This window comes from Lemur catta, chromosome 2 (assembly GCF_020740605.2).
Source record: "Lemur catta isolate mLemCat1 chromosome 2, mLemCat1.pri, whole genome shotgun sequence".
In the NCBI taxonomy this organism is placed as follows: domain Eukaryota; kingdom Metazoa; phylum Chordata; class Mammalia; order Primates; family Lemuridae; genus Lemur; species Lemur catta.
Window position 1 is genome coordinate 71868494 of NC_059129.1, and position 26939 is coordinate 71895432.

At 35.4% G+C, this 26939-nt stretch overlaps 1 protein-coding gene across 3 annotated transcripts in view; it reads left to right on the forward strand.

Annotated features, from left to right (window-relative positions):
• Positions 1-26939, forward strand: part of SMAP1 (small ArfGAP 1) — a 160748-nt gene that overhangs the window by 46911 nt on the left and 86898 nt on the right. For all 3 annotated transcript variants that reach the window (XM_045543817.1, XM_045543818.1, XM_045543819.1), the window contains one exon: positions 13495-13580. In XM_045543817.1, coding sequence (XP_045399773.1) covers positions 13495-13580 — 86 coding nt within the window. The remainder of the gene's footprint in view (positions 1-13494; positions 13581-26939) is intronic.

A 26939-nucleotide genomic window follows, 5' to 3' on the forward strand; every position in this document is an offset into this window, starting at 1 on the left:
AATCTTCCCATATAGACTTTTTGTTTAATGTTTGCTAGTGTCATTTATTGATGTGGTACTTAGACTTTTCTTGGAAACATCAAGCCTACTCAATTACAATTTATTCATTTATAAAATATATTTTGGGGAACTTTACATTTGAAATTGTCCAGTCTCTGTAGCCATATGACTTATCCTTAGTGACCTTGCCTTCAACATTTTATAGATATTTTCACTCCCTCTGTTTGTATCTTTACCATTTTTACTTTAGCTCTGACTCCATTTTGGCTAGAAGGAAAGCATCTTTAAACCCACCTGGTTTATTATTGCAGCAAGAGATAAGAGCTTTCCTCCCTCTTATTTTCGGTTTATTCAACCTCTGACTTGACTAAGGGGCAAGAATGGAGGAAGTTAATGGTTACTAGTTTCTTTGCCTGTATTTTCATTCCCAGGTTTCCTTCCCACTTTTCCACCTAATTTAAAAGAATTAGATTCATTTTGAGGCATTTTGAAACTTTCTTCTTCCTTGAAATGTGTTTCCTCATTCCTTCTTTCAGAAAAAAGTCTCCCTCATACTCCTCTTTCTCTCAATATACACGTCTTGACTTGGCTATTCATTTGTTTCCTTATGTCAATAAACATGTATAATAAACATGTATTAAGTATTCATAATGTGCCAGCCACTGTCTTTCTAGTACCTCTAACACTTGAATTTCTCCAGGAAGGTCTTCCCCTGCTATTTCATTTCTTTACCTTACTTTTGCCTCTGTTAACTCATTTCTGTTCCCACCATTCCCCCTACTGGCCAAATCCAACTCTCCATCCTTCTCTTCCTTGATCTTTCTGCTTTGCTTGATACTAACCACTGCCTTCTCGAAGCCTTTTTTTTTTTCTTTGTAAAGGAACAAAATTACTCTCCCACGTCTTTTGTTTTATTTTGTTTATTTAGTTTGTATATTTTTTATTTCTTTTTCTGCTTTTCCCTTTTACTTGGAGATTTTCTGCAGTTTTGTTTTTAGCATTTTTGTTCTTTTTGCCTTTTTCCATAGAAAAACTCATTTACTCTCATGGATTCAGCTGTAATTTTTCTGTGCAGATGCTTCTTTTCTGTTTTGCCAGTAGTGACTCCCAGTAGGACAGTGAATTGTCCTTTTTTCAGATTGCTTATTAGAGTCCTTTGGTATTCATGGATTTGTCATTCTTAATAAATGTTGAGCATCATTGGCATGAAATGATTGGTAATTTTCTCTAGTATCCATTTTAATTGTATGTTCTGTGAGGCTAGAGTTAGCTAGTCAGATTGATTTCATGGCACTGGAATCTCTACATGGTTTTTACATTTTCTACTCATCTTTGTATATTCAGTAACTCTTATGAAGTAATTAAAAATCTTATTGCTTTATGAAAAATTCTTTGCAAAGAAAGCTGGCTGTTAATGATAGAATGTTAAGAGAATGACAGAAGTTAAGAGAAGGCAATAGCTGTGACCCCAAGGATGGATTTTTTTTCCAGATAACATTATGCATTTGGATAGAATAAAAAGTTGAATATCAGAATTAGTTATTGCTCTATATACCAGTATTAATCAACCCCTCATCTCCCATATATTCCACATGGAAATAGGAAACAAGAATTTATGAAATTGTTACAGTGTTTTTAACTGTGGGAAGTTTTGGCTATAGTTATTAATGCAGAGCATTAAATGTTGAGATTAGTAGATATCTTTATTTTACTTGCAATTTGACAAATCTAAAATTAAAATGAGCTAGTTGTCTAGATTGGCTTTTTCTTCCTTAGCAAATGTCATTGACCAGTTAATCTTAAAAACTTGTTGTATTCTGTGGTTTTTACTCCTTTCTCTCTTAGGCCTCAGTATTCTATCAGTTCTTAATTCTCTTGTTTCTGCTTTCCATTCTCATTTCTCCTACCATGTCCAAGGCTTTATCTTATTCCTGATGTCATCATCACTGTCACCTCCATCTTATTTTACAGAGCATATGCAGAGTACTCTTCCTAGAACATTGCTTTGGCCATTTTATTTCTATCCTAAGAGATTTGCATTGGTTGTTCTATGAGAATCATAAACATTTTATTTTCATTAAATTGGTATTCAAGTTCCTCTGCCTTCTCGTTTTAGCCTTTGTCTTTTGCCCTTACTTTGGATGCTTTACAACATATAGCTGGCTATATCCAGACAGCTCTTCGTGCAGAAAATCTGATGGTGTGTTCGTTCGTTTTGTATATTTTGACTTACCTTTGCAAATGTCTGTTTAACTAAGTTGTACGTTTCCAGCAGTGAAGAATTTTACCATTTTGTCTTTGTAGTCCTTGTGATGGCTACCACTGTGCTAGGAATACAATACGTACTTAATTTTTTTTAATGGCATGCTGAGATCAGTCTTTGGTTTGATAAAATTCTGTGAGTTAATGCCTACTATCCTCACCAATGAATGGGGAATGTAGGAAAAAAAACATGAAGCATTTGCGGGTCCTCCACCCATTTATCCTGTATTTTTTATATAGTGTCTTTTTTCATTTCTTGATCTCTGTCGTTTTCTTCCTATGTTCCTGTATACTTTTAAAATTTCAAAAATACAGTAGCCTTAGGGAATATAACTTAAGCTAGCATGTGGAAGTTCCAAGGTAATATATGCAAGTACTAGAAAGGCAGTATTTTCCACTATTTCAAACCATCCAAAAATGAAATTACATTTGCCTTGAAAGGTAGTGAGTTAATGATTGCTGGAATGGTTTGTAAAGAGACTGGACAAACACTTGGAAATGTATAGCTGGGATATAAGCATTCAGTGGGCAGTTGGGGAGTAGTTTAGATGACTCTGAAGTCTCTCGAATTCTTATGATTTTTTTAGTCGTGTACTCAGTCCTCTTTAGTTCACCACAGCAGTTCAGAAAACATTTTCATTACTTGCCTTTGAATAAAAATCATATCACACTTAGTGATGTCATTCAACTTTTCCAAAAATCGAATTCAACCTCAGAGGAGAAAAATTTTCAGTACTCTTTGATAAAAGAATGTGACAAGATTCTCAGGTTAAATCTAAAATACAGATGTTCTTTCTGAATCTGAAAGAAATGTTTTTGAGCACACTTTTGCTGTTTATATTTTCTAAGAAAAAAAATCACTAGATAAATGGACATAGATTTGTATTATAACCTAGTTATTCCTAGAAAAGCTACTATGAGATAGCCTTTAGCTTAACTTAGCAATATAGTTATGTGATAGTGTTGACTTGCTTGTCTTAACTTAAATTTTTGCTCTTTCTTAGAAAAAAATTTTTCTTATGGAAGCCAAAATCATGAGTTTTCACCAGTTATCATCAGTAAATTTTGCTTTATTCTGAGGCGTCAACTTGAATTCTTAATCAGGCCAAATACAGAGTGAATAGGCAAAACAATATTGAAAGATACGTTAAATACTTCACTAGCTTAAAAAAGCAACTAAAATTACAGATACTTCTTATGTTAGTGGTCATGTTGTGCTCATGTTCAATGGCAAAATTGAGATATAAAGGATTTTAAGAGAAAAGGGATAGAAGTGGTTAAATACATTAAACAAATTTTCTATTCTTTGACTCTCTGACAGTATATTTCAGGTAAAGTTAAAATTTTATTATTGAAAAGCATATTAATTTTTCAAATAAAATGACTTTCAGTCAATTGAACATTTCTGTATGATATCTCCGCCACCTTTAAAAAACAAAAACCTAGAACTAGAGAGAACCTGTAATATTGATAGGCAGTTGTAATTTAATTTTACATAAGTCATGTGGGTTTGTGTTATTTGGAGCAGGGTCAAAGAATTTATTGCTTTGATCCTTTCTCCTGGGTTTTGTCTTAGCTGTTGGTAATTAGTAATAGATAATTTGTTACCAAAAAAATTTCATGACATTAATTTTTAAGTCTCTAGATGAAGGTGAGATAAGTTTATTATGTTTTGCATGTGAGTTCTGCAGAAGAGAAAGATCTAGTAAATAAAATATATTATTAAAATTAATTTCTTTTTAATGAGACTTTTAGAAAATTTAAAATGATGTAACTGGCTCAATTATCTTTTCATTGCACAGCAGTTGTATAGATGTATAATAGTTTTTATGCATTTGCCAGTAGCCACTGCAAATTTCCTTTGCTTAATATTTGCATGATATACTTTCTGCCATGCTTTTATGTTTAACCTATGTGTAACTAACTATAAAGTGAGTTTCTTTTAGACAAGAAATACCTGCGTGTGGTATATACCTTCATTATGTAGGTTCACATTTTTTAAGTGAAGTTTTTTGAATTACTGTTTTTAATATTCTGTTTCATTATTTTTGTTTTCTTCTTCAGTGACTCCTCTTACCTGTCACATTCTCTTGGATCCTTTCCATTATTTTTCTTATTAAAAATTTTTTTCCTTCTTTTGGCTTTCCATTTTTCTTAGGTCATTATTTGTTATGTTTATTTTTTATCATATTTAATTTTATTTAGTATTTATTTTTAAAATATTTTTCTTTTATTTCTAATTCTTTCCTGAGTTCTGCCATTTTAATTCTAAGTGTTTCTAATTTTCTAATTTCTAATTTGGTTGTTCTTTCATAACTTGCCCATATCTTTAAACTAATTTCATATCACATATATCTTTTAATTTGTTCTGAATTAGTAGGTTACAGTTTTCATCTGTTTTGTGGGCATGTTTTTTCTATTGTGGTTTCATTGTAGAGATGTTATTCTGCTTCTTATTCTTTTTTTTATCTTACAGTGTTTTATAAGATTTGACCTTGATTCTTTGTGTTGATCATTTTTATGTGACATTAGTTTTCTTTTACTTTTAGGAGGAAGTGACATTTAAGTTAGCTTTTCTAACTTTAATTGTTTTCATGTAGTGCTCAAAAAACAAGGTCACTTTTTTTTCCTGAGACTTTTTGCTCTGTTTCCTTCTCCCACTTTTACCTGCCCTGCTCAATTTTGACAGCTCCTGGGAAGTTTTTTTTCTCAGTTTGGGGCCCTGTCCTAGAAGGGAGACTTGGTTGTTAGATACGAGAGTTCACAGGGGCTAGAATGTTTTCCCACATTCTGAGCTTATCATGGGCTGTTTACATTTATTTGCCTGCTATTGGACTGAGTAAAAATCGTTTTCAACTTCATGTACCTTTCTCAGATTGGTTCACTGTGATTCCCAGTTTGTATATCTCTTTGACTATTTTGGTGTTTTGTTCTCAGATCCATAAGACCCCCCATTAGTTGAAGGCATCAGGAAGGTCTGGTGGTTGTTAGTGATTTGTCCCTACCTGATAGCATTTTGGGGTTTGTGGGGATAGTCTGTTTTTCTAGTTTTGTTGTAAATGTTACATAAGTTTTTAGTGTTTCTATCAAGCTGTTCTCTATTTTTTCCGAGTAGATTCTGGAAATTTTAAAAACTGTCTCTGCTCTTACTGAATTCCCATGATAAGAAATATTTAATAAAATAAAATTCTAGTTAAAAAAGTTTATTTGGAGAACTCCGTGATTTAACCACATTGACCTGCATGTGTTAGAACATTGTTTAATCTCTTAAAGTTTTGACCCTTAGATAAATTTTCATTAGTGCCTTATGGAACCAGGCACATAGTAAGCTCTCAGTACACAATTCTTGGTACACATTAATTCAAGAAAATCCTAGATCAAACAACTTTTTTCTTATTTTGTGGCAGGGTTGCTCATTATAATTCAATCAAGCTGACAAAATTTTTCAGATCATGGCCTAAGGTACATACTTTGTAAGTTGATTGAAATTCAATTTATGATGAATCCTTGCTAGGATCATTAAATGTGTCTTCAAAAAGGAGCAGAGAATAGGAGCAGCCTAGAGTATTGGGTTTATGTATTAATATTATTTGCAAGTTAAGAGTGATGTAAAGAAAGAAATGTGTTATTCTCTATAACAGAATTTAATCTGTGAAGTTAAATAAGAGATTTGCACTTTTAAGCAATCTATTTGGGGAAAAAAAATCACATAAAATTTGAATTGGAATGTGCAAGGTTGTGCCCTGTATTTTCTTCTTCCCCTTTATTTGCTAATTTTTAAGTTCAACTTTAAATAAAGTCAGTAATAGTTTTTTTAAAGGTACATATTTTAGAATTCTCTATTACTAGTGATTGGCTAGTTCTTGTGTCAAAGTAGTAAACAAAAATTGTAAGATATTACTTAGTGGAAGTCTTTCATTAATTTAACTCTATTCTATGCTGCCTAATCTAGGTAGAACTGAGAGAGTATAACTAAAGAATTAATAAACTATTTGAAGATAAGGGCTTACATCCCCATATAGAGTACAGTATTTTGTAGGAAATTGTTAGGGTGTGTTGAATGAATACAAATAAGAATGGATCATCTGGAAACGTTATTGATTTCATTGCACATAGCATTTAAGAGGTATAGTCGCGTTCTTCCCTGCTTTGGGTGAATATAATAACTAGAGGATAGCAAATTTAGTTAAAGTACTGGCCTGGGGCTATAGAACTGGGTATGGTTCTGGCTCTATTAACTAAATGATAGGTAATCTTCAGCAAGTCAAAAAAGTAGCTTTTTTTTAAAAAAAAATATTACGATATCTAGTCATCTGGTAAGTTTTAACATTTTTATAATGTCTTATTACTATTTTTACAGTAACCTTTGTTTATGAATTACTAAAAGCATACTACGGTGTGTGGAGGGCCTTCCAGGCAGAAAGATGGAGAAAGCATGTTGTGTTTGAGAAAGTAAGGTAGTGTTCTGTGACCAGACTGCTAGGTGCAGTTATATGTGTCATACAAGGTGAAGGTGAAGTTATAGCCAGGGACTGATTTGGTGTTGATCCTGTAAGTGATAGGAGGTGGGGACAGAGAGAGAGTCAGGAGCTCTTAAAATGTTATAAGTTGAAAAGTATTAATAACATCTCACATTTCCTTTAAGAAGATAAATCTGGTAGCCTAGGCAATAAGTGGCTAGATCTTGAACTGAGGTAGTGGCAATGGAGTTGATAAACAGGGGAAGCCTGCAAGGAATATTGAGGAGTTAGAATCACTAAGACTTGGCAGGAGAGGGAGGAGTCCAGGATGGCTCTTGAGTTGGTCTTTAAGCAGCTAGGATGAAAGTCATGGTTTATTCCTAGACTTCAAATGGTATGAATTTTATAGTAAGCAGAGATAACAAAAGAGTGTAATGTGAAATTTTCCCAACTTTTTGTCATATCAATGTTTAATTTCATTGCTTTTAAAAAATGCATTCAGCTGAATTTGTAGAAATTAGCAAATGCAACAGATAAATCAAGATCTAAGACTATGTAGAAATTGTGAAAGATATGAAAAATGCTACCTCTAATTCCATATCATCATTAAAAAATTTAAATTGTGTGGTTTATTCTTAAAAACAATAATTAAAACAGAGAACAACTTCCCCTAAAAAGCAATCTTATGAAACTGAAGGAATGAACTCTGTATTAAGTATTTCCAAAGAGTTCCTGAGACCAAAAATGGTGGCCCTTCTTTTCCAGCAGCTGGAATCCAAAAGATCTTGAAACCAGTCCTGAAAGGCTTGCTGCTATGCAAGAAATCCTGGTGGCATTTGAGAGGAAGATAGAGAACTGTTGTGGAAAATTTCAAGTGGTAGTAGAGGTGAGTCACTGACATGAAGAATTTATCCAGGGACTACAAATATTCATTTCTCTTTTTAAAAAAGAGATTTTTTAAAAAATAGGCATTCAGCTGAAAATAACATTTTCAGTTGAAAATCTTAGTCTTCATGTTTTAAGATTTTAATGAATAGTAAATAGTAGAGCAATTAGCTCCCTAACCCCCATCTTAATACATTAAAATTGTAAGAAGCTTTCAGTCTTCAGCAACAATAGTGTTTCTATGAGAAGATGGTGATACTGGAAAAACACATGGTAAATAATTGCTGTATTTATGCTTTGAATGTATTTTGATTGTAAGATCTACTTGGATGAGTTTTTTTAAATGTATACATTTCATTTGATTCATAACCTTTTTGATTCATCAGAAGACTTTTTTCTCCTTAGTAGAAAGAAGTCCCATTGCCCTGATTCAGATGCTGCTTAGGTTCCCTACCTAAGATCCCTCTAGACAGTATTTTATTTAGAAACTAAAACTAATAAACTAAACTAAGCAGGATTAATATAGCCTGCCTCTAATCATTTTATTCAGTTTTTGGTAATAGAAAATGTATGGGTATGGTCCAAACCTCAAAGGGTACAAAAATGTAAACAGAATACTCTCTCTCCTACTTCTGTCCCTCAGTCATCTAGTTTCCCTACATATAAGCAACCATGTTTATCAGTTTCTTGTATATTCTTCCTGAAACTTATTTTTATTTTTAATGTTTTTTTTTTTAGAGACAAGGTCTTGTTCTGTTATCTAGAATTGAGTGTAGTGGCATGATCATAGCTCACTGCAACCTCCAACTCCTGGGCTCAAGCGATCCTCCTAGTTTAGCCTCCCAAATAACTAGGACTACAGGTGTGTGCCACCATGCCTGGCTAATTTTTTTGTTTTTTGTAGAGACAGGGTCCTACTATGTTGTCCAGGTTAATCTTGAACTCCTGGACTGAAGCAATCCTCACGCCTCAGCCTCCTGAATTGCTGGGATTATAGGCATGACCCACTGCACTCAGTCTCTTCCTGAAATATTTTATGACTATATAAACAAACATGTAAGTGGTGTGCATTTTTATATTCTTACACAAAATCTTTTGACTTGGAGGTAAGGTTCTTCTTTTCCTGAATCTATTCCTCAGAAAATTGGGTGGAAGAATTTTGCTTTAAATAGTTTTTACCTTTCTTCCCCCATGTTTAACATAAACATGTAACATCCTTCTATTACACTTCAGTGTTTAAGATTTGATTTATTATTATAATATCTTGGAGTTGCCATTGGGAATGTAAAAGACCTAATTGCAACCTAATCATTTGCATATCTGCTATTCTGTTATCTTTTCCACTTATCTCATGTTTTAAAATAACCAGTAAACCCTAAAGGGCAAGTCAGTATACATATACAAATTTGTGAAAACTATGCAGATAGTTTCCTGAAATAACACATTAGTATATTAGTGTAAATTTTAGTTTTACTATTAATGGCTGTCAACCAGGTACTTCTTAGCATTTGAGGGACAAAATACAGGAAACATTGCAGGGACAGATAGGAGGAAGGTACTGTGAAAAAGAAGAGATGCACAAAGAAGGGAGGTCCAAGCAGCCACGTTTACTAGACATAGCTCCTGAGCCTGGAATAGACTATATATTTGGCTTTAGTTGCTGGGACAAATGTACCCTGAAGTAGTTTTATCACTTAGAGAGGTCTGCTTTCCAAGATTTTGGAAGCCTAAAACAGAAAAAAATTAGACAAGTCTTATTCTCAGGGGAATGAATTAGTAACTTGGAATTTCAGGTGGCCTGTCATTTATTTTGCCTTTTATTATATTTAATTATTGTTTCCTGATTCTGACAGTGGTTCAAACTTGGGCACATTTTGTTTCTATCTGTTCCTGTTACCTTTTATCTTCAGACATGTATTTCAAGGGCCTGTTTTCAGTAAAAGCAATCCTTCCATTTTTTTTACCCTAATTTTGAGATGAAGCCTAGTTTATTAAGTAAATAAATATTACTTAAAATATTTTTAAAGCAAATTTAATAGAAACTTTGACTTAAGTAATTAAGAGTCTTTCTCTTCCCTTTTTCATACTTGAAGTGTGAGAGAAAGAAAAAAATACTGATAGGGAATGACATGACTTTTCTAAAGCTGAAGAATTTTCAAAATTACTAATATCTTTGAATTTTTAATAGCTTATTTTCTACATTTCCAAGTATCTCTCCTATTGGAGAAATGAAAGTAGGTTTGGAAAATTAAGTGGTTCAGAATGATGCTAAGTAGTAAGATAATACTTAGGGTCTGGCTTGATTCACAGGAACTAGATGGTAGAAATTCAGATAGCTAGTTCATTACTCATAACTTACATTTCCTATTGGTTACAAATAATTAAAAATGTAAAGCTTACTTTTTCTTTCAAATGAAGTATATATCATTTGTCATCCCATTTTATTTATTTATTTATTTTTTTGTAACCAGTCTGCTTGACCCAGCTCTGGTAAACTGCATCCTTAATTGCCAAAGAATAAGCAACTAAAATTCTCCTATCAGTGCATTTGCTAAATCAGTTTGGTTGAGAGAGCCTAAAAGAAAAGGAATAATGTTTTAATAACAACAGTGATGTTTTAATAATGGAGGCAACACTTTTGTGGTGAAATTTCCTAGATACTTTGACTAGCTGCTGGGTGGTGGTAAGGATTGGGAGTGAAGGAATTAGATCCTGGTCTCAGCCCTGGTCTCATTTTTGTTTCCCAACAGAATAATCATATAATCTCTTTGTGTCTCAATTCCTTATCTGTAAAATGAAAACCTCCAAAGCAAAGAGCCAGGGGTTTGTAAGCTGTGCAGGACATAGTCCCAGTTCCACTGGATGAAGCTTAGGATATTTAAACTGCTGATGGCTGATGTTCTATCAAGAGTTGCATCATGTAGACTGATAATCTTAGGCCTGTCACTTGCAGGTTCAGTTTTCTTTCCTGTCAAATTAGGGTAATACTATCTATCTCAGGGTTGTTTTGAAACTTAAAATTGTAAATACGTGTATGTTAATAAAGTGTTGAAGCTAGTGCTTGTCACTGTAGTTGTTATGCTATTTTCATTATTTTTTCCTGCCAGTTACTGGGCAGAGTTTGCTCTTCAGGTCCAGTAGAATACATTTTCGTAAGTGTTCTGTAGGTGTTCTGTAAGTGTTCTACCTGTAGTGTCTAGAAAACATGCGGTCAACTAATTTGTACCATATTCCTTGTCACCTTCCCAAAATGCCAACTCCATTGTTTTCCACCTCGCCCTAACTGTCTACTACAAATTGCTCAACCTTTCCTCTCCACTGATCCTTCCACTGCTGACTTCCCTCCCACCCAGATTCTCTATTCTACTTTTTAGAAACTTAGAAACTAAGCTTACCAATATCCTCTTTATCCTCACAAAATGATCTCTCTGCTTCTGTGATGTCACTGAATCCTTGTTTTCCCCAATCCCAACTGGCGTCCAGTCACTTTTGGCAATGGTCTCCTGTAGAAATGGCTCATTATTTCACCTCACTCCTCCCTTTCAGATTTGTATGCTACTATCTAATTGTGATGGATAACATCACTAGAACATTGTTTAATAATTTGGTATGATGTAAATGTATTTCTTATTCATAATTACTTTTTATTTTACCAAAATAAAATATTAATGACCTTCATTAAATAAATGTGTACAATCATATTCATTGTATGTAAGGTATTGCTGACTGTAAGAGCACATCCATTTTATGGACTAATAAATAATTATCAGTTATTAGACACCATCAATTTTGAGATGCATTCCTATTTCTTAGGTTGTTAATATGTGAAAAAATGTAAATGAGGATTGATGAGATATGGTATGTATAATAGATACTGTTTTTAGTCATACTAACTTTTTAAAATTTCTATGTACTGTTGCTTGCTTGATAGAAACTTTTCAAATTTTCTTACTTTTGCAGTTTCAGTGAACTGTGTCTACTTTATGCTTCATTACAGATGTTGTGCAAACTAAGAGGCATTTTCTTTCTTGGTCTAGTTCTTTCCAAATGTTTAATGTCTTTATGATTACATAACTTGATCATCTCTGCTTCCAAATTCCCATAATGGCACAAAGATGCAGCATCATTTGGGTGCTTGAGATGGAAAACATCTTTTTGGTTTTCAGGAAGAGTGAGCTTACTGAAAGTTTCTCAGCTATTTTGTCCACACATAGAATTACACATTTAGCTCTGCTTATACTAACTTCATGCTAGTATCCACTTTGACATAATAGAGCCCTCTGACCACGTGCTGTTAGCTCACCTTTTATAATTTTTTTCCTCTTACACAGTTATGAAGCTCAAGTTTATTTTGCCTTAGTTTCTGTTTCATCTCTAGAGCTAAATGATAGAAACCCTTAATTCTGTTTCATTTATTATCCCTTTTACTTCCTACCCACTTCACTTGCTCATTATCTCTAGAAGAATGACTTAAAAATCTGGTTTACTCTGCAAGAATACGTACATTGAGGTGGGGTGGAATAAATACCCAGAAGTGAGCATATATTGGAATTTTGTACACCTTAAAACTCTCAGTTGGGAGAAGTCACTATATTTTTTGTTTGAAGGAAGATGGTTCTGTGTACATTTGAAGGCTACAACTTAAGGTAGCTAATAGATAATGTGTTAAACCTGGGTTATCTTCTCATGCGTGTAGGGGTGTGTGTCTGGGAAATCAGGAAAAAAAATTATAAAAACTGATCTCAATATTTTATGAAGCTCTATGTCAATGATGTAATATAATATTATAATGATTTGTTTGTAAATCTTACATTTAGTTTCTAATGTAATAGAATATCAAGGAAGTACTGTTTGGCTAGTCATTACTCATAGATGATACTGAAACTTAATAAAACTGGTTGAAATGATTATCAAATTATTTTATGCCTACAGAGCAGTGGTTCTTACCTTTGGTGTTCATAGATTTTAGGGAGGAGATTCTATGAACTTCTGAACTTGTATAAAATTTGACTGTTAGACACAGTGTTTTTTGTAGGGTTTTGTAGGGAAGCCCCCCTCAAAGGGGTTAATAACCCCAAAGAAGTTAATCCACTTCTGTAGAGTTCTAGGTCAGCACTATTTCTCTTTATCTGGTCTCCATTGTGATCTTGATTGTAAATCATGATAATCCCAGGGTATTTTGGGGGTATTTCAAGGAAAACTTGATCTTGAGTTGTTATTACTAGAAATGGCAGCATTGTCAAGTGGTATATTTATAAAAATAATAATACTGCCGACAAATTACTAGGGAATTTACTTTTAGGAGGTAGTGAGTGTAAAGGTGGTATTGTTGTCATAGAAAAAGACAGTTAGAAAACTATAGATCTATCAGACTGAGGTGGGTGGAGGGAATGGGTGTATGCCTACATGATGAGTGCGTTGCGCACCGTCTGGGAAATGGCCATGTTTGAAGGTGCTGACTTGGGGAGGTGAGGGGTGGGGGGAGGGGTTGGAGGTATAAGTACATGGTAAGTGCCAGGCGCACTGTCTGGGGAATGGACACGCTTGAAGCTCTGACTCAGGGGGATGGGTAGGACATGGGCAATATATATAACCTGAACTTTGTACCCCTATAATAAGCTGAAATTAAAAAAAAAAAAAGAAAACTATAGATCTACGTATGTTGAAAAATGTGAAGGATTAAAAATAGGCTTCTATTTTGAACTTGAGTAGTTTCATATTGTGATTTAAATTATTTTTCTAAAGAGATGAATGTATGTTGGAAATAATAAATGTTATTCAGTATTTGTGTATATGTGTGTATGTATATGTATGTATGTATGTATAGGAATAACTTTTACATGTTTGTGTGAGTAATAAAAATACTTGAATTTTTTTTTTATTATAGTGCATGCAAGATATGGGAAATACTAAAGCAAGACTACTCTATGAAGCCAATCTTCCAGAGAACTTTCGAAGACCACAGACAGATCAGTATCCTTTAAAACTTATTTGTTTTGGGCTTAAAAATAATTAACTCATTTTTACAGTTCATATTTTATCTGTTAGTATTTAGGAAGATATAAGCTGTATCACACTGTTGTTCATACAGATAGAAATTGATTTGTCCTGAGTTGTGTTTGTATATAGTAAGTTTTTATCTGATATTTTAATGTAATTACAGGTAATCCTCAACTTATGATGATGGTTTGACTTTGATTTTTCATCTTTATTATGGTATGAAAGTGATACGTGTTCAGTAGAAACCATACTTGGACCACCCATGCAGCCATTCTATTTTTCACTTTCAGTATAGTATTCAATAAATTACATGAGATACTCAACACTTTATCATAAAATAGGCTTTGTGTTAGATAATTTTGCCCAACTATAGGCTAATGTAAGTGTTCTGAGCACATTTAGCAGAAACTAAGCTAGGCTATGATGTTTGGTAGGTTAGGTGTATTAAATACATTTTTAAATTAAGATATTTTCAACTTACTATGGGTTTATTGGGATGTAACCCCGTGGCAAGTTGAGGAGCATTTGTATTACAAGTATAAAATGTTACGACTGATTGTTTTTAATTGATCTCCATCTCTTGATTGGAAATGTATGTCGTTTATTTTAGACTATTATTAGAGATTTGATTTGTGAGCATCCTGAGTATTTTAAAAATAATTTCCATAAGGATATCCTTTGATCACCTTTATGTAATAATTATATTTATGTGATGCATTGTGGCATTTAAAAGGCAAATTACATATTTAATGTAAATGCTGAATAATTTATGCTAATATTTACTACTGACATTCTGTCTTTGTTGTAGCTTACACAACTGTGTTTGCTTTACAAATCTGTCCTTAAGAGTGGAGAGAATATTTTTCCACAGGCATTTTATTCGGTATGTTTTTCACATTTGTTAAAGATAAAACTATTTGCTTCTATGGGATTTCTAAAACTCATATTGAAGTTTGAAAAAGAAGCTTATCAAAATTGTGCTGCTTTATGAATAAGATTATAAAATTAATTGTAGGTATTTAGATTCTGTCCAAAGGTAACATCTATGATTTTGACAATAAAACATAGTTTCTTAATGATCAATTGTATATTACCCATTTTTATAGTAATACAACTTGTGTGATTTTTTTTCTTGCACAGAGATACAAGCCATTATATTAATATATTTATTTTCATATTTGGATAGAAATCTTTCAAGTTATAATTGAAAAGTTAGTAATTTGCATTTGACCTTTTCTGTTTCTTTTCCCCACGCTCCCTTCCCACAAATTTAGCAATCTGATATCCAAGACTATTTTTATTATAGAAAGATTGTAAGGTAAGAGCAGGAGGTATATTTCAGGTATAAAAAATTGTGTGAGTAAAAGTAAGGTGTGAGGAAATAAGACTTTTTAGGATTTTGATGTGACAAGATTTGTTTTGTGGGGCAAGTGGCAGAAGAAGCTTAAAAGGTATTTTTGTCCAGAGTGTGAAGGATTTTCAATATTATGTAGAGCAATTTGGACCTCATTTCTTTGGCCTAAGTATTTGAAAACCTATGAAGGGGTTTGAAGGAGGAGAAACATTAGAAAAACTAACTTCTACCACAAGGGAGATTAGTAGGAGGTGGGAGGAGATCCTGGAGGCAGAGCGACCGTATAGAATACTAGTACAGCCCCAAAATGAGCAGTGATGAAGATCTATATCAGACAGTGGCATTGAGAATGCACAGGAAGGAATTGGAAAGATTGGAAAGAAATTAGGAAAGTAGGAGTAGTTGGACTAGGTTAAGAGTGGCTTTGATACTGAAGACACTAAGGTAACCCTAAAGTTTCTAGCTTGAGGAACTGTAAAATTTATTCACTGAGAGAAGGAATTCATTGCCAGAAAGAGGATTAAGAGTTAGAAATTAAAAATAATGAGCCATGCTTCATTACTTTGGGGGATTGAAGTGTCTGTTACACGTATACATGGAGTTACCTTACTTGGTAGCTGGAAACATGAGTCTGGACCCCAGAAGAAAGTGGTACAAGCAGATTGAGGATTCACTTAGCATGTAGGTGGTATAAAGTGTTAGGTTAAGTTATGGTCACCTAGGGCCGTGGTCTTTTATTCTTTTTTGGTTTTTGTTGAGAATACTTTTTCCTTCTCTGAAAAATGAAGGCCTGTGGCTGAATCCTGGGGAAGTAAGCTTGGTATAAGGAAATACAGCCAAGCAAACGAATCAGTGTCCTAGGTGGTTGTTACCAACTTCTTACCCCTTTTTCTGTTCCTCACCCACAAGCCTGAGTTGATATATAAGACCCCTTAAATTGAAGAATCTCCCTTTTCTAGAAGTTTTTGTGCATGGTAGAGGGTTTGGGTTGGGTTTTTTGGGCTTCTCTTGACTACTGTAGGGTAAGTTACTTGAGGTTCTTGAAAGTTTGGGCTTTATCTTTATGTCGTACCTTGTGGATAAAGGTAGCTTCCAAGTTATTTAATTTATCACCCCGATTACATGTTGTTTTCAAATAAGCCTGAAAGATATTAAGGGAAAAACAGTAGCTTCTTGGTATCCTCATTTATTGAACTCTTCTGTGTATTATTAATGTAGGTTGGTAGAAATACTATTTCTTAAGTAATTTACCATCAATTTTATGATGAACCTTAGAAAAGTAAGGGTTAATAGGGTAGTTCATTATTAGTTCTATTATCTTGGCTGATGTATTTTAATATATTTGATCCTTATCTAAATATTTCAGAAAAGATGAGATTTTCATAGTGAATTAATTAGTGTCTGATGTCTGTAAATTCTTGGTCTTTGACACAGTGAAAATATAACAGTAGAAACAATAGCTATAGTAGCTTTACTGCTTAATAAGAGTTTGCCCCATGCCAAGCCCTGAGCTTGGCATTTCATTTTATGTGCATTATTTTTTTTAATTCTCAGTAATTCAGTGAGGTAGGGCATAATATTTTCTTTTTCTGGGGCAATGGAAGAATGAGATGCTCAAAGAGCTATTAAGAAACATCCCAAAGCCTCTAGATTTTCCCTCCTTTATGAGGGAACTTAAATATTTAATGATAGTCTGAGTAAACTCATTGTTGCCACATTCGAGTCTTGATTGCCTTTAAAAATAGATAGGCTTATAGTTTGGCACTCTGCAACTAGATCATAAGGTATAGGTGAAGATTTCTACTTTTCAGTACCTGGTATGATTCATGATAGGCTTTTGGATTAAGTGTATATATGAAGGCCTGTGGCTGAATCCTGGGGAAGTAAGCTTGGTATAAGGAAATACAGCCAAGCAAACGAATCAGTGTCCTAGGTGGTTATTACCTCAAGCATGCTTATTTGATTTTTCAAACCAAATATTACTTCTTCCAAAGCATTTACAAATTATGGTCATATTTACATGAGATATTGAACTTTTATTGTTCACATGGTTGTAGGAACTCTTCAAAGAGGGGCTTTGTCTAAACATGTTTGAGATAGATGACTACTTCTGTTAAGAGTATAAGATGACAACTCTTGGACCATGAGACCAGCCCCCCATCTAATGTAATACTGTAGCCTTTAAAAAATTACCTTAGTTATTAAAACAATACTTTTATCATTTTTTTTAAATTATGAAACACTGTGATTTAGAGGTTTTATAAGGAAGACTATTAAGAAAAGCAGCCTCCCTTCCCATCATTCTGAAGCTTGTGGCTTTTTGAAAAGCCTAACATCTCTACACTTTTATAGATATAAATATAGTTGTCTCATCCCTAGAGGCAAGTGGAACCAAACTGAGTTAAACTCATATTGCATTCTTAACAAGATTTGTCACTTTTTAAAAGCTTTGCAATTTACAAAAGTTATGCAAAAGCTACTGTAAAAGTGTAATTTCTCATGTGGGATGTGGTTAATTATAGGCTGCATGTGCTAGTGCATGACAAATGATAAAGCTTTACATTAAGCTTTTCATTATTAGGATATTTCGTCTTATCTAAAAACTTTAATTACTTCAGTTCCATGAGATCTATTGTACACCAAAGCTAATCAGCAGTTCTTCTCCTTTGAGCTTTTCAGAATTTTACTGCTGTCAGTGCTGTGTCTGGAACTGGAAGATTTTGTTCTTTGGGAGTAGATATTAATTTAATTGTCTTTCAAATGGTATCTTTAAAGAAAGGAAAAAAATCTTAAAGTACAAACAGAAGTTAAAAGATAAAGCTTGTAGTAATGTTGAAATTTTTTCTGGGTTTGTATAATACCAATTTAGTTTTGGGGACAGGGAGAAGTAAGGGTGCAGTACTGAATACTTTGTAACAATAGCCATGGGGAAGATTTTGGGATATTTTAATGTTTATTTACTAAATCCCAAATCAGCCACTTGTACTTGAATTGTTGTTAATATATTCCTTACCTGATTGCCTGAAAATATCATTATTATATTTTTAATTTTTTCAGTTATATTATTGATCTACATCAGTATAGGTCTTTATGTCTCAAATGACTAGTGGAGACTGAAAAATGAAGCTGAATATTTCCTTATCTCCAAATTCATTGGTTCTTTCATTGTGGTTTTTCATTTACTCATCTATTTAAACTTGGTGGGATGTAAGCCATCTAAACCTTAACACAGTAATTGCTATTTCCTGTTCCTACCATGTTTGAAAAGATTTGCTTATCAAAATACTTTTATGAATAATAGAGCTAAAACTTAAATAACATTCAATATGTGCCATGCAGTAGTCTTAGTTTTTTTTTTTAATTTCAGAATATTACAGTGGTACACACATTTTGGTTACATAATTTGCTTTTGTACCGTTTGATTCAAAGTTATAAGTGTGCCCTTCACCCAGATAGTGTGCATTGTACCCGTTATGTGTAAATTTACCCATCCCCTTTTCCCTCTCCCCCGCCAACTGCTTGATTTCTGTTGAGTTTTACTTCCATATGTGCACATAAGTGTTGATCAATTCATTCAATTTAGTACTGAGTACATATGGTGTTTTTTTTTCCATTCTTGTGATACTTCACTTAGAGGAATGGCCTCCAGTTCCATCCAGGTTGCTACAAAAGATACTAGATGACCAGTTTTTATTGTGGCTGAGTAGTGCTCCATGGTGTACATATACCACATTTTATTAATCCGCTCATGTATTGATGGGCACTTGGGTTGTTTGCAAATCTTTGTGATTGTGAATTTTGCTGCTATAATAACATTTGAGTGCAAGTGTCTTTTTTAAAAATGCCTTTTTTTTCCTTTGGGTAAATTCCTAGTAATGGAATTGCTGGATCAAATGGTAGTTCTACTTTTAGTTCTTTGAGGTGTCTCCATACTACTTTCCATAAAGGTTGTACTAGTTTGCAGTCCCACCAGCAGTATATGAGTGTTCCTATCTCTCTGCATTCATGCCAACATTTGTTGTTTTGGGACTTTTTGATAATAGCCATACTTATTGGAGTTAGGTGATATCTCTTTGTGGTTTTGATTTGCATTTCCCTGGTGATTATAAACGTTGAGCATTTTTGCATGTGTTTGCTGGCCATTAGTCTATCTTCATTTGAAAAGTTTCTGTTCATATCTTCTGCCCACTTTTTAATGGGGTTTGATTTTTTTCTTGCTGATTTGCTTGAGTTCTTTGTAGATTCTGGTTATTAGCCCTTTATTGGATATATAGCACGCAAATATTTTCTCCCATTCTGTAGATTATCTATTTGCACTGTTAATTGTGTCCTTGGCTATGCAGAAGCTTTTTAATTTGTTCAGGTCCCATTTATTTATTTTTGTTGTTGCTGTGATTTTACATAAATTTTTTGCCTAGGCCAACAGCTTTGAGAGTTTTTCTAACATTTTCTTCTAGAATTCTTACAGTTTTCATGCCTTAGGTTTAGGTCTGTTCTCTGTTGTGAATTAATTTTTGTGAGTGGTGAGAGGTGCACGTCCTGTTTCAGTCTTCTACATGTGGCCATCCAATTTTCTCACCACCATTTATTGAGTAGGGATTCTTTTCCCCAGTGTATGTTTTTGTCTGCTCTGTCAAAGATCACATGGCAATATGAGCATTGTTTCATATCTGGGTTCTCTGTTCTGATTCATATAGATATATGTCTCTGTTCTTGTGCCAGTACCATGCTCTTTTGGTTACTGTAGCTTTGTAGTATAGCTTGAAGTCTTGTAAAATGATGCCTCCCAATTTGTTCTTATTACATAAGGTTGCGTTGGCTATTTGGGGTCTTTTCTGATTCCATACAAAGCATAGAACTATTTTTTGTAGATCTGCAAAAAAAAAAAAAATGACATTTGTGTTTTACTGGGGATTGCATTGAATCTGTAAATCACTTTGGGTAGTATAGACATTTTAACAATGTTGATTCTGATGATCTATGAGCATGATATGTTTTTTCATTTGTTTACATCCTTTGTGAATTCCTTCCTCAATGTTTCTTAGTTTTCCCTATAGAGGTCTTTCACCTGCTTGGTTAAATATATTCCTAGATATTTTATTTTCTTTGTTGCTATTGGGAAAGGTATTGAGTCTTTGATTTGTTTCTCAGCTTGACTGTTGGCATATATAAAAGCTACTGATGTATGCACTGATTTTGTACCTGAGACTTTGCTGAATTTATTTATTAATTCCAGGAATCTCTTGGGAGAATCTTTGGGGTTTTCTGGATATAAGATCATATCATCAGGAAAGAGTGATAGTTTGAGCTTTTCTTTCCCCATTTGGATACCTTTGTTTTCCTCCTCTCGTCTGATTGCTCTGTCTAGGACTTCTACCACTATGTTGAATAGAGGTGGTGATACTGGACAACCTTGTCTGGTTCCGGTTCTGAGTGGGAATGCTCTCAGTTTTTCCCAATTCAGTATGATGTTTGCTGTGAGTTTGTTGTACGTGGCTTTTATAGTTGTGAGGTATGTCCCATCTAGGCCTATTTTGTTAAGCATTCTTATCATAAAAGGATGCTGAATTTTGTCAAATGGTTTTTCTACATCTATGGAGAGGATCATATACTCTTTGTTTTTGCATCTGGTTATGTAGTGAATTAAAATTATATATTTGCATATGTTGAACCATCCTAGCATCTCTGGGATGAAACCCATTTGGTCATGATGAATTATTTTTTTGATGTGCAGCTGAATTTGGTTTGCCAAGATTTTATTGAGAATTTTTGCATCTATATTTATAAGTGATATTGGTCTGTAGTTTTCTCTTTTTGATATGTCCTTTCCTGGTTTTGGTATCAAGGTGCATAGAAGTTGGGGAGGATTCCTTCCTTCTCAATGTTATGGAATAATTTCTGCAATATAGGTACCAGTTTTTCTTTGTAGGCTTGGTAAAATTCGGGTGTGAAACCATCTGGTCCAGGACTTTTTTTTTGGTTGAAAGATTTTTTATTGCTGCTTCAGTTTTGGTGCTTGATATTGGTCTGTTCAGGAGTTCTATTCCTTCCTAATTGAGCCTAGGGAGGTTGTGTGTTTCTAAGAATTTGTTCATTTCCTCCATGTTTTCAAGTTTATGAGCCTAGAGATTTTTATTATATTCAGAGATGATGTTTTGTGGTATCAGTTTTGATTTCTCCTTTTTCATTTCTGATTGAGTTTAGTAGAGACCTTTCTTTGCTGTTTCTGGTTAATCTAGCAAGAGGCCTGTCAATTTTGTTTATTCTCTGAAAGAGCCAATTTTTTGTTTTGCTAATCTTATGTATAACTCTTTTGTTCTCAATTTCATTTAGCTCTGCTTTCATCTTGGTTCTTTCTTTTCTTCTGCTGAGTTTGGGATTGTTTTGCTTTTCCTTTTGCAGTTCCTTGAGATAATTCATTGGATTGTTGATTTGTGACCATTCTTTCTTTTGGATGTGGGCATTTAAGACTATGAGTTTACCTATCAGGACTGCTTTTGCTGTATCCTATAGACTTTTTTTAACTTGTGTCCCCATTATCATTTAGTTCAAAGAATCTTATGATTTCCACCTTTAGCTCCTCCTTGACCCATTAGCAATAGGTTGTTTAGTTTCCATAACTTTGTGTAGGGATGAGTATTTGTTGGAATTGATTTCTAATTTTATTCCACTGTGGTCTGAGAAGATACATGGCATGATTTCTGTTTTTTTAAATTTGTTAAGACATGTTTTGTGGCCTAAGATGTGATCAATCTTAGAGAATGTTCCCTGAATTGATAAGAAGAACATGTATTCAGTGGTTTTTGCATACAATGTTCTGTAAATGCCAATCAGGCCCATTTGTTCTAGAATTCTGTTTAAGTCCATTTTTTTCTTTGCTTATTTTCTGTTTAGAGGATCTGTCTAGTTCTGTCAATGGGGTGCTGAAGTCCCTGGCAATTATGGTGCTGCTATTTATCATTTGTTTAGATCGAGTAGAATTTGCTTTATGAATCTGGGTGCTTCTGTGTTGGGTGCATAAATATTTAGGATTGTTAAGTCTTCTTGTTGAATTGCTTCCTTCACCACTATATAGTTACCATCTTTTGTCTTTCTTTACTTTTGTTGACTTGGAGTCTGTGTTATCTGATATGAGAATGGCTATACCTGCTTTCTTTTCGTTTCCATTTGCGTGGAATATTGTTTTCCATCCTGTCACCTTGGGTCTAATTGAGTCCTTGTGGGTTATATATATGTGGGTAGATATATTTCCTGGAGACAAAAGATACTTGGCTTATATTTTTTATGCATTCAGGCAGGCTATTTCTTTTGAGTGTGCAGTTCAAGTCATTAACATTTATTGAAAGAATTGATATGTATGGTGGATTTCTGTTCATCCTGTTGGGTATACCCTTATTGCTTTGTTTTATCTTTAGAACCATTGTGATATCTGGGCTCTGAACTTTAGCTTTTGGGTGATTTTACACTGGTTGGTGCCTGTTGTGGTGATCAGTGTATAATTCAGGTCTGAATACTTCCTGTAGGGCAGGTCTGGTCTTTGCAAATTCCCTCAGCAATTGCTTATCTGAGAAAGTCTTTATTTCCCCCTCATATGAGAAACTTAGTTTTGCAGGATACAAAATTATAGGTTGGCCATTATTCTTTTTTAGAAGACTGAGAATGAGTCCCCAGTCCCTTCTGGCTTGTCAGGTTTCAGTTGAGAAGTCTGCAGTTAGTCTGATAAATTTTCCTTTGTAAGTTACCTGCTGTTTTCACCTTGCTGCTCATAGGAGTACCTCTTTCATATTTACATTGGCCAGCCTAATGACTGTGTTGTGGTGACTGCCTCTTTACAATGAATCTCCCAGGAGTCCTTTGTGCTTCTTAAACCTGGATATCTAGATTCTAGCAAGGCCAGGGAAATTTTCCTCAATTATTCCCTCAAATAAATTATCCTACCCTTGTGTATTTTCTTCTTTGCCCTCAGGGCTGCCTATGATTCTTATGTTTGGTCTTCTTACATAATCCCATATTTCTTATAGGGTTTGTTTGTTTCTCCTGTTTCTTTCTTTTGGACTAACTTGTTTAGGTCAAAGATACTACCTTTAAGTTCTGAGATTCTTTCTTCTGCCTGATCTAGCCTATTCCTAAAGCTTCCCACTGTGCTCTGTAATTCCTTGAATGAATTTTGCATTTCCAGAAGTTTTGGGTTTTTTAAATACTTGGATGTCTTTAGAGAATTTTTCATTCATTTCTTGCATTGTTTTTGTGGCTTCTTTGTGTTGGCTTCTATTTTCTCTTGTATTTCATTGAGCTTCCTTAAAATCCATGTTGGAGATTCTTCATCTGTCATTTTAATCTTTTCATTTAGGTTGGTACCCATTTTTAAGGAGTTACTGTTTTCTTTAGAGGGTGACCTTTCACTTTGATTTTTCATATTTCTGGAGTTTTTTCGCTGGTTCCTTCTCATCTGGCCTCTCAATCGAGAGCCAAGGGTGTTAAGACTGGCTTATGGGCCTGTCTTGGAGAACCCAAAGATTGGTCCCTGACTGTCAGGGAGAAGAGTGCTGGTCTTCAGTTGCCTTTGGGATGCTTAAGCAGGTTCGATGAACCTTTCACGTTACCTCTGACCTGTTGTCTTCACCTCTTCCCAACAGGGGGTAGTGAGTTAGGTCCCCTGCCTTAATCTTCTAGATGGTGGGTGGAATTTGTGGGTTTGAATCTTCCTGGCCCTGTTCACTTGAGTTGGAAGGCGCTGTATTTAGCCGTGGGATTGTTCCCTCTGTCTTTGATTGTAGTTTGCTGGAAGAGCCAGTTGCCAAGGAGTTCTTTTGTGCCTGTAGTAAACTCTGGTCCCCCAGATGGGGCATGTGGATGCCCCATGCTTTAGGAGGGATCATGTAGCTCCAAGGGAGTTGCTTGATTTCTACTCTCCCCCAAGGTGGGGGAGGAGTAAGATAGATCATGACTGAGTTGCTGGGACCTGGGAGGTTTTATTGAGCCTCAGCAGGGTTCAGAATTTGCTTATCCAGCCGCTAGGGGGAGCCGCTGATACAGAGTTCAGGGCAATCTTCTCAAGCCGGGAGAGAGCTGCTCTGCAGGGAAGGGGCCTGACGGTGTGATTGCTAAGGCCTTGAGGAAAGCTTTTTCCTTCCCTGCCCACTAGCCCGGTTTCCTTGACTGGTAGGGCATGCACCCACCATCTTTTCTCCCTGGAACTGCACATGATTCTCCCCTCTGATCAGTACGCATGTGTTCCCTCTCCACCCAAGATCGGGTCTCAAGCAACCCCACAGTTCCCGTTTCTGACCCACCGGTGTGGGTCTCCACTTAATGCAGGCGGGTAGGGGAAGCTCCAGTTGTGCTCTCCTGTTCCACCTCTAGAACCCAATGTGAGGGAGATAGGTCTCTATCTACAGATGTCTCTGCCAGGGCACGCTCCCACCAGGGGAGAAGCAGCTGCTCATGAGTCTCTTGGATCAGGCTGCACTCGCTCTTGTCCTGAGTGGTGGGAGAGACCACTGTTGCAGTGCAGTGTGGGTGCCCCAGGCATTCAGTTGCCATGGGAGCCAGGGGCTAAGCTAATTTAGTCCCAGGGCTACAGCCTTCTCCACTATGGCGGTTCTTCAGCAGGGGTAGGGGATGGGGTGCGCTCACAGACCCCTGGCTCCTCTGTGCCCCTCCACACTCTCCCGGTGGATATGGTCACAGTGGCCACGGGATCCTGGACCACGACCTCTCTCCTATGTCTCCCCATCCCGGGAGCACCAGGTTCAGCTACTTGTCTGAGCCGCTAGTGGACGATCCTGCCAAACACCTGTGGTGGGAGGACTGAGGACTGCGGCTTTCCCACGGGCTCTGCCAGAAAGGCACCCCCATTACGTTCAGTAACTGCCTACTGGTACCAGCACAGAGCACTCCAGTGGCTGCTGTGGTGGGGGCAGGTGCCCCAGTCTCCCTTGTGCCCTTCTTGTGTGGGGGAACACCGGGTCCTGCCTGTCTGTCTGAGCTGCCATTTGATGATCCCCCAAAGGGCCCCCATGGCGGCTTCACTCTCCCAGACGGGCTCAGCTGGGAATGTGCCCATCTCTGAGAGACAGGCCTCTCAGCACAGCATTTTGGCAGTTGCTATTATGGGAGAGGGGCCATGGCTACAGGCTGGCTTGAGCCAAAATTACTTTCTAGGATGCCAGGACTGGAGGAGGTGCAGAGGAGTGGGGATCCAGATGCTGCCTCCTTTGGTGCCTCATGGCACTGCCCCACCAGATGAGAGGATGAGAGCCTTGTGTTCCGTTGCTGGCCGGAGGCACCCAGGTAGGGGAGGGGAGCCCCCCTTACCCTTTCACTGGGGTCTGGGCCTTCCTGGATTTGGTCTGCTCTGCCATTCTCTCTTCTCTATCCTCCTCTCACTCAGCTTTGCTATTCTTAGTTCTTTACGTGCATTAACTTATTAATTCTTACAATAATCCCTTGGGATTATTGAGTATTGGTGTCATCCCCATTTTAAAGGTCATGAAACTGAGGTACCAAAGTATATTAAAATAAAAATAAACTTCATATATTAAATGTGTATGGTTTATTAGATACTGTACTAAGTCGTTTATATATATTATTCCCAAAACTCTTGACAGCCTTGTGAGGTAAGTATTGCTATCCTTTTTACTTATCGTAGGTATAGGTTCAGTAGATGGGCTGACCTCAAGGTCACAGTAACTTCCTCCTGGTACCAGAAATGAGGTTGTACATTGGAGACTGTCTGCTTTGGGAATTAGGTACTAAAGTCAGCAATAATGCAAAATCATGGTCAAAATTTCCTTTGAAACTCTTTTAAGTTGTCTATAATGACAGTTTACAGACACAGAGCCCCTCTATTAATCCATCTTGGCTATTTTTTGCCTTCTAGCATTGAAATAGAATTGAGGAGTCAATAACTACAGGCCCATGGGCCAGCTGCCTATTTTTGTAAATAAGGGTTTATTAGAACCCAGCCATACACATTCATTTATGAAATTTCTGTGGCTGCTTTGTTGCTATGAAGGGAGAATTGAGTACTTGAAAGATAGACCAACTGTTCTGCAAAGTGTAAAATATTTACTATCTGGCCATTGAAGAAAATGTTTGCCAACTCCTAGAATAAAATCATTATTTCTTTAGGTGAACTAACTGAAGAATTGGCTTGCATTTGGGACCTTGTACAAAAATATTTAAGGACTATGCTGTAAGAGGCATGTAAGAACTGAGAGCAACCAATGACAAAGCATGTTTACTAAATCACAGTTGTTGCTTGGGTGACTCCCATGGAATTTAAAAACTCACTTTACAGTATGTTTTGATCGTTTTTGAAAAAGTATAAAAAGCAATGTTTTATGTTAATAAATAGGAAGGTTTTTGTTAGTTTTCCTGCCCTAATGGTTTCATTTTATATCTTTGGAAAACAGTATGTAGCAAACATACTGAATTTAGCCTCATCTATTTTTTTTAAAAATCGCATACTTCTTAGATAATTTCTGAAAGGGTTTCTTATAAGCAGAAACCAGACTCTCAACTGTATTTGAATTATTTATATAAAATATATTAAGTATAAATTACTATTCCATTGATATCTGTTATTTCTGAAAAGTCACAGCAACATACCATTTTACCAGATGTTAGTATTGTTTTCGACTCTAAAAGATTGTATATTTAAAATGTTTACCCTCTCAAAATTCAATATTTATAAAACCATCATAGTTTTCTGTATAGGCACACTTCGTTTTGTTGCGCTTCTCTTACTGCACTTTGCAGGTATTGCATTTTTACAAATTGAAAGTTTGTGGCAACCCTCCATCTGTTGTCACCATTTTTCTAGGAGCATGTGTTTACTTTGTGTCTCCATGTCACATTTTGATAATCTTGCAGACTTTTTTCATTACTATTATATCTGTTATGATGATCTGTCATCAGTAATCTTTGATGTTACTATTGTAATTGTTTCAGGGTGTAATGAACTGTTCCCATAA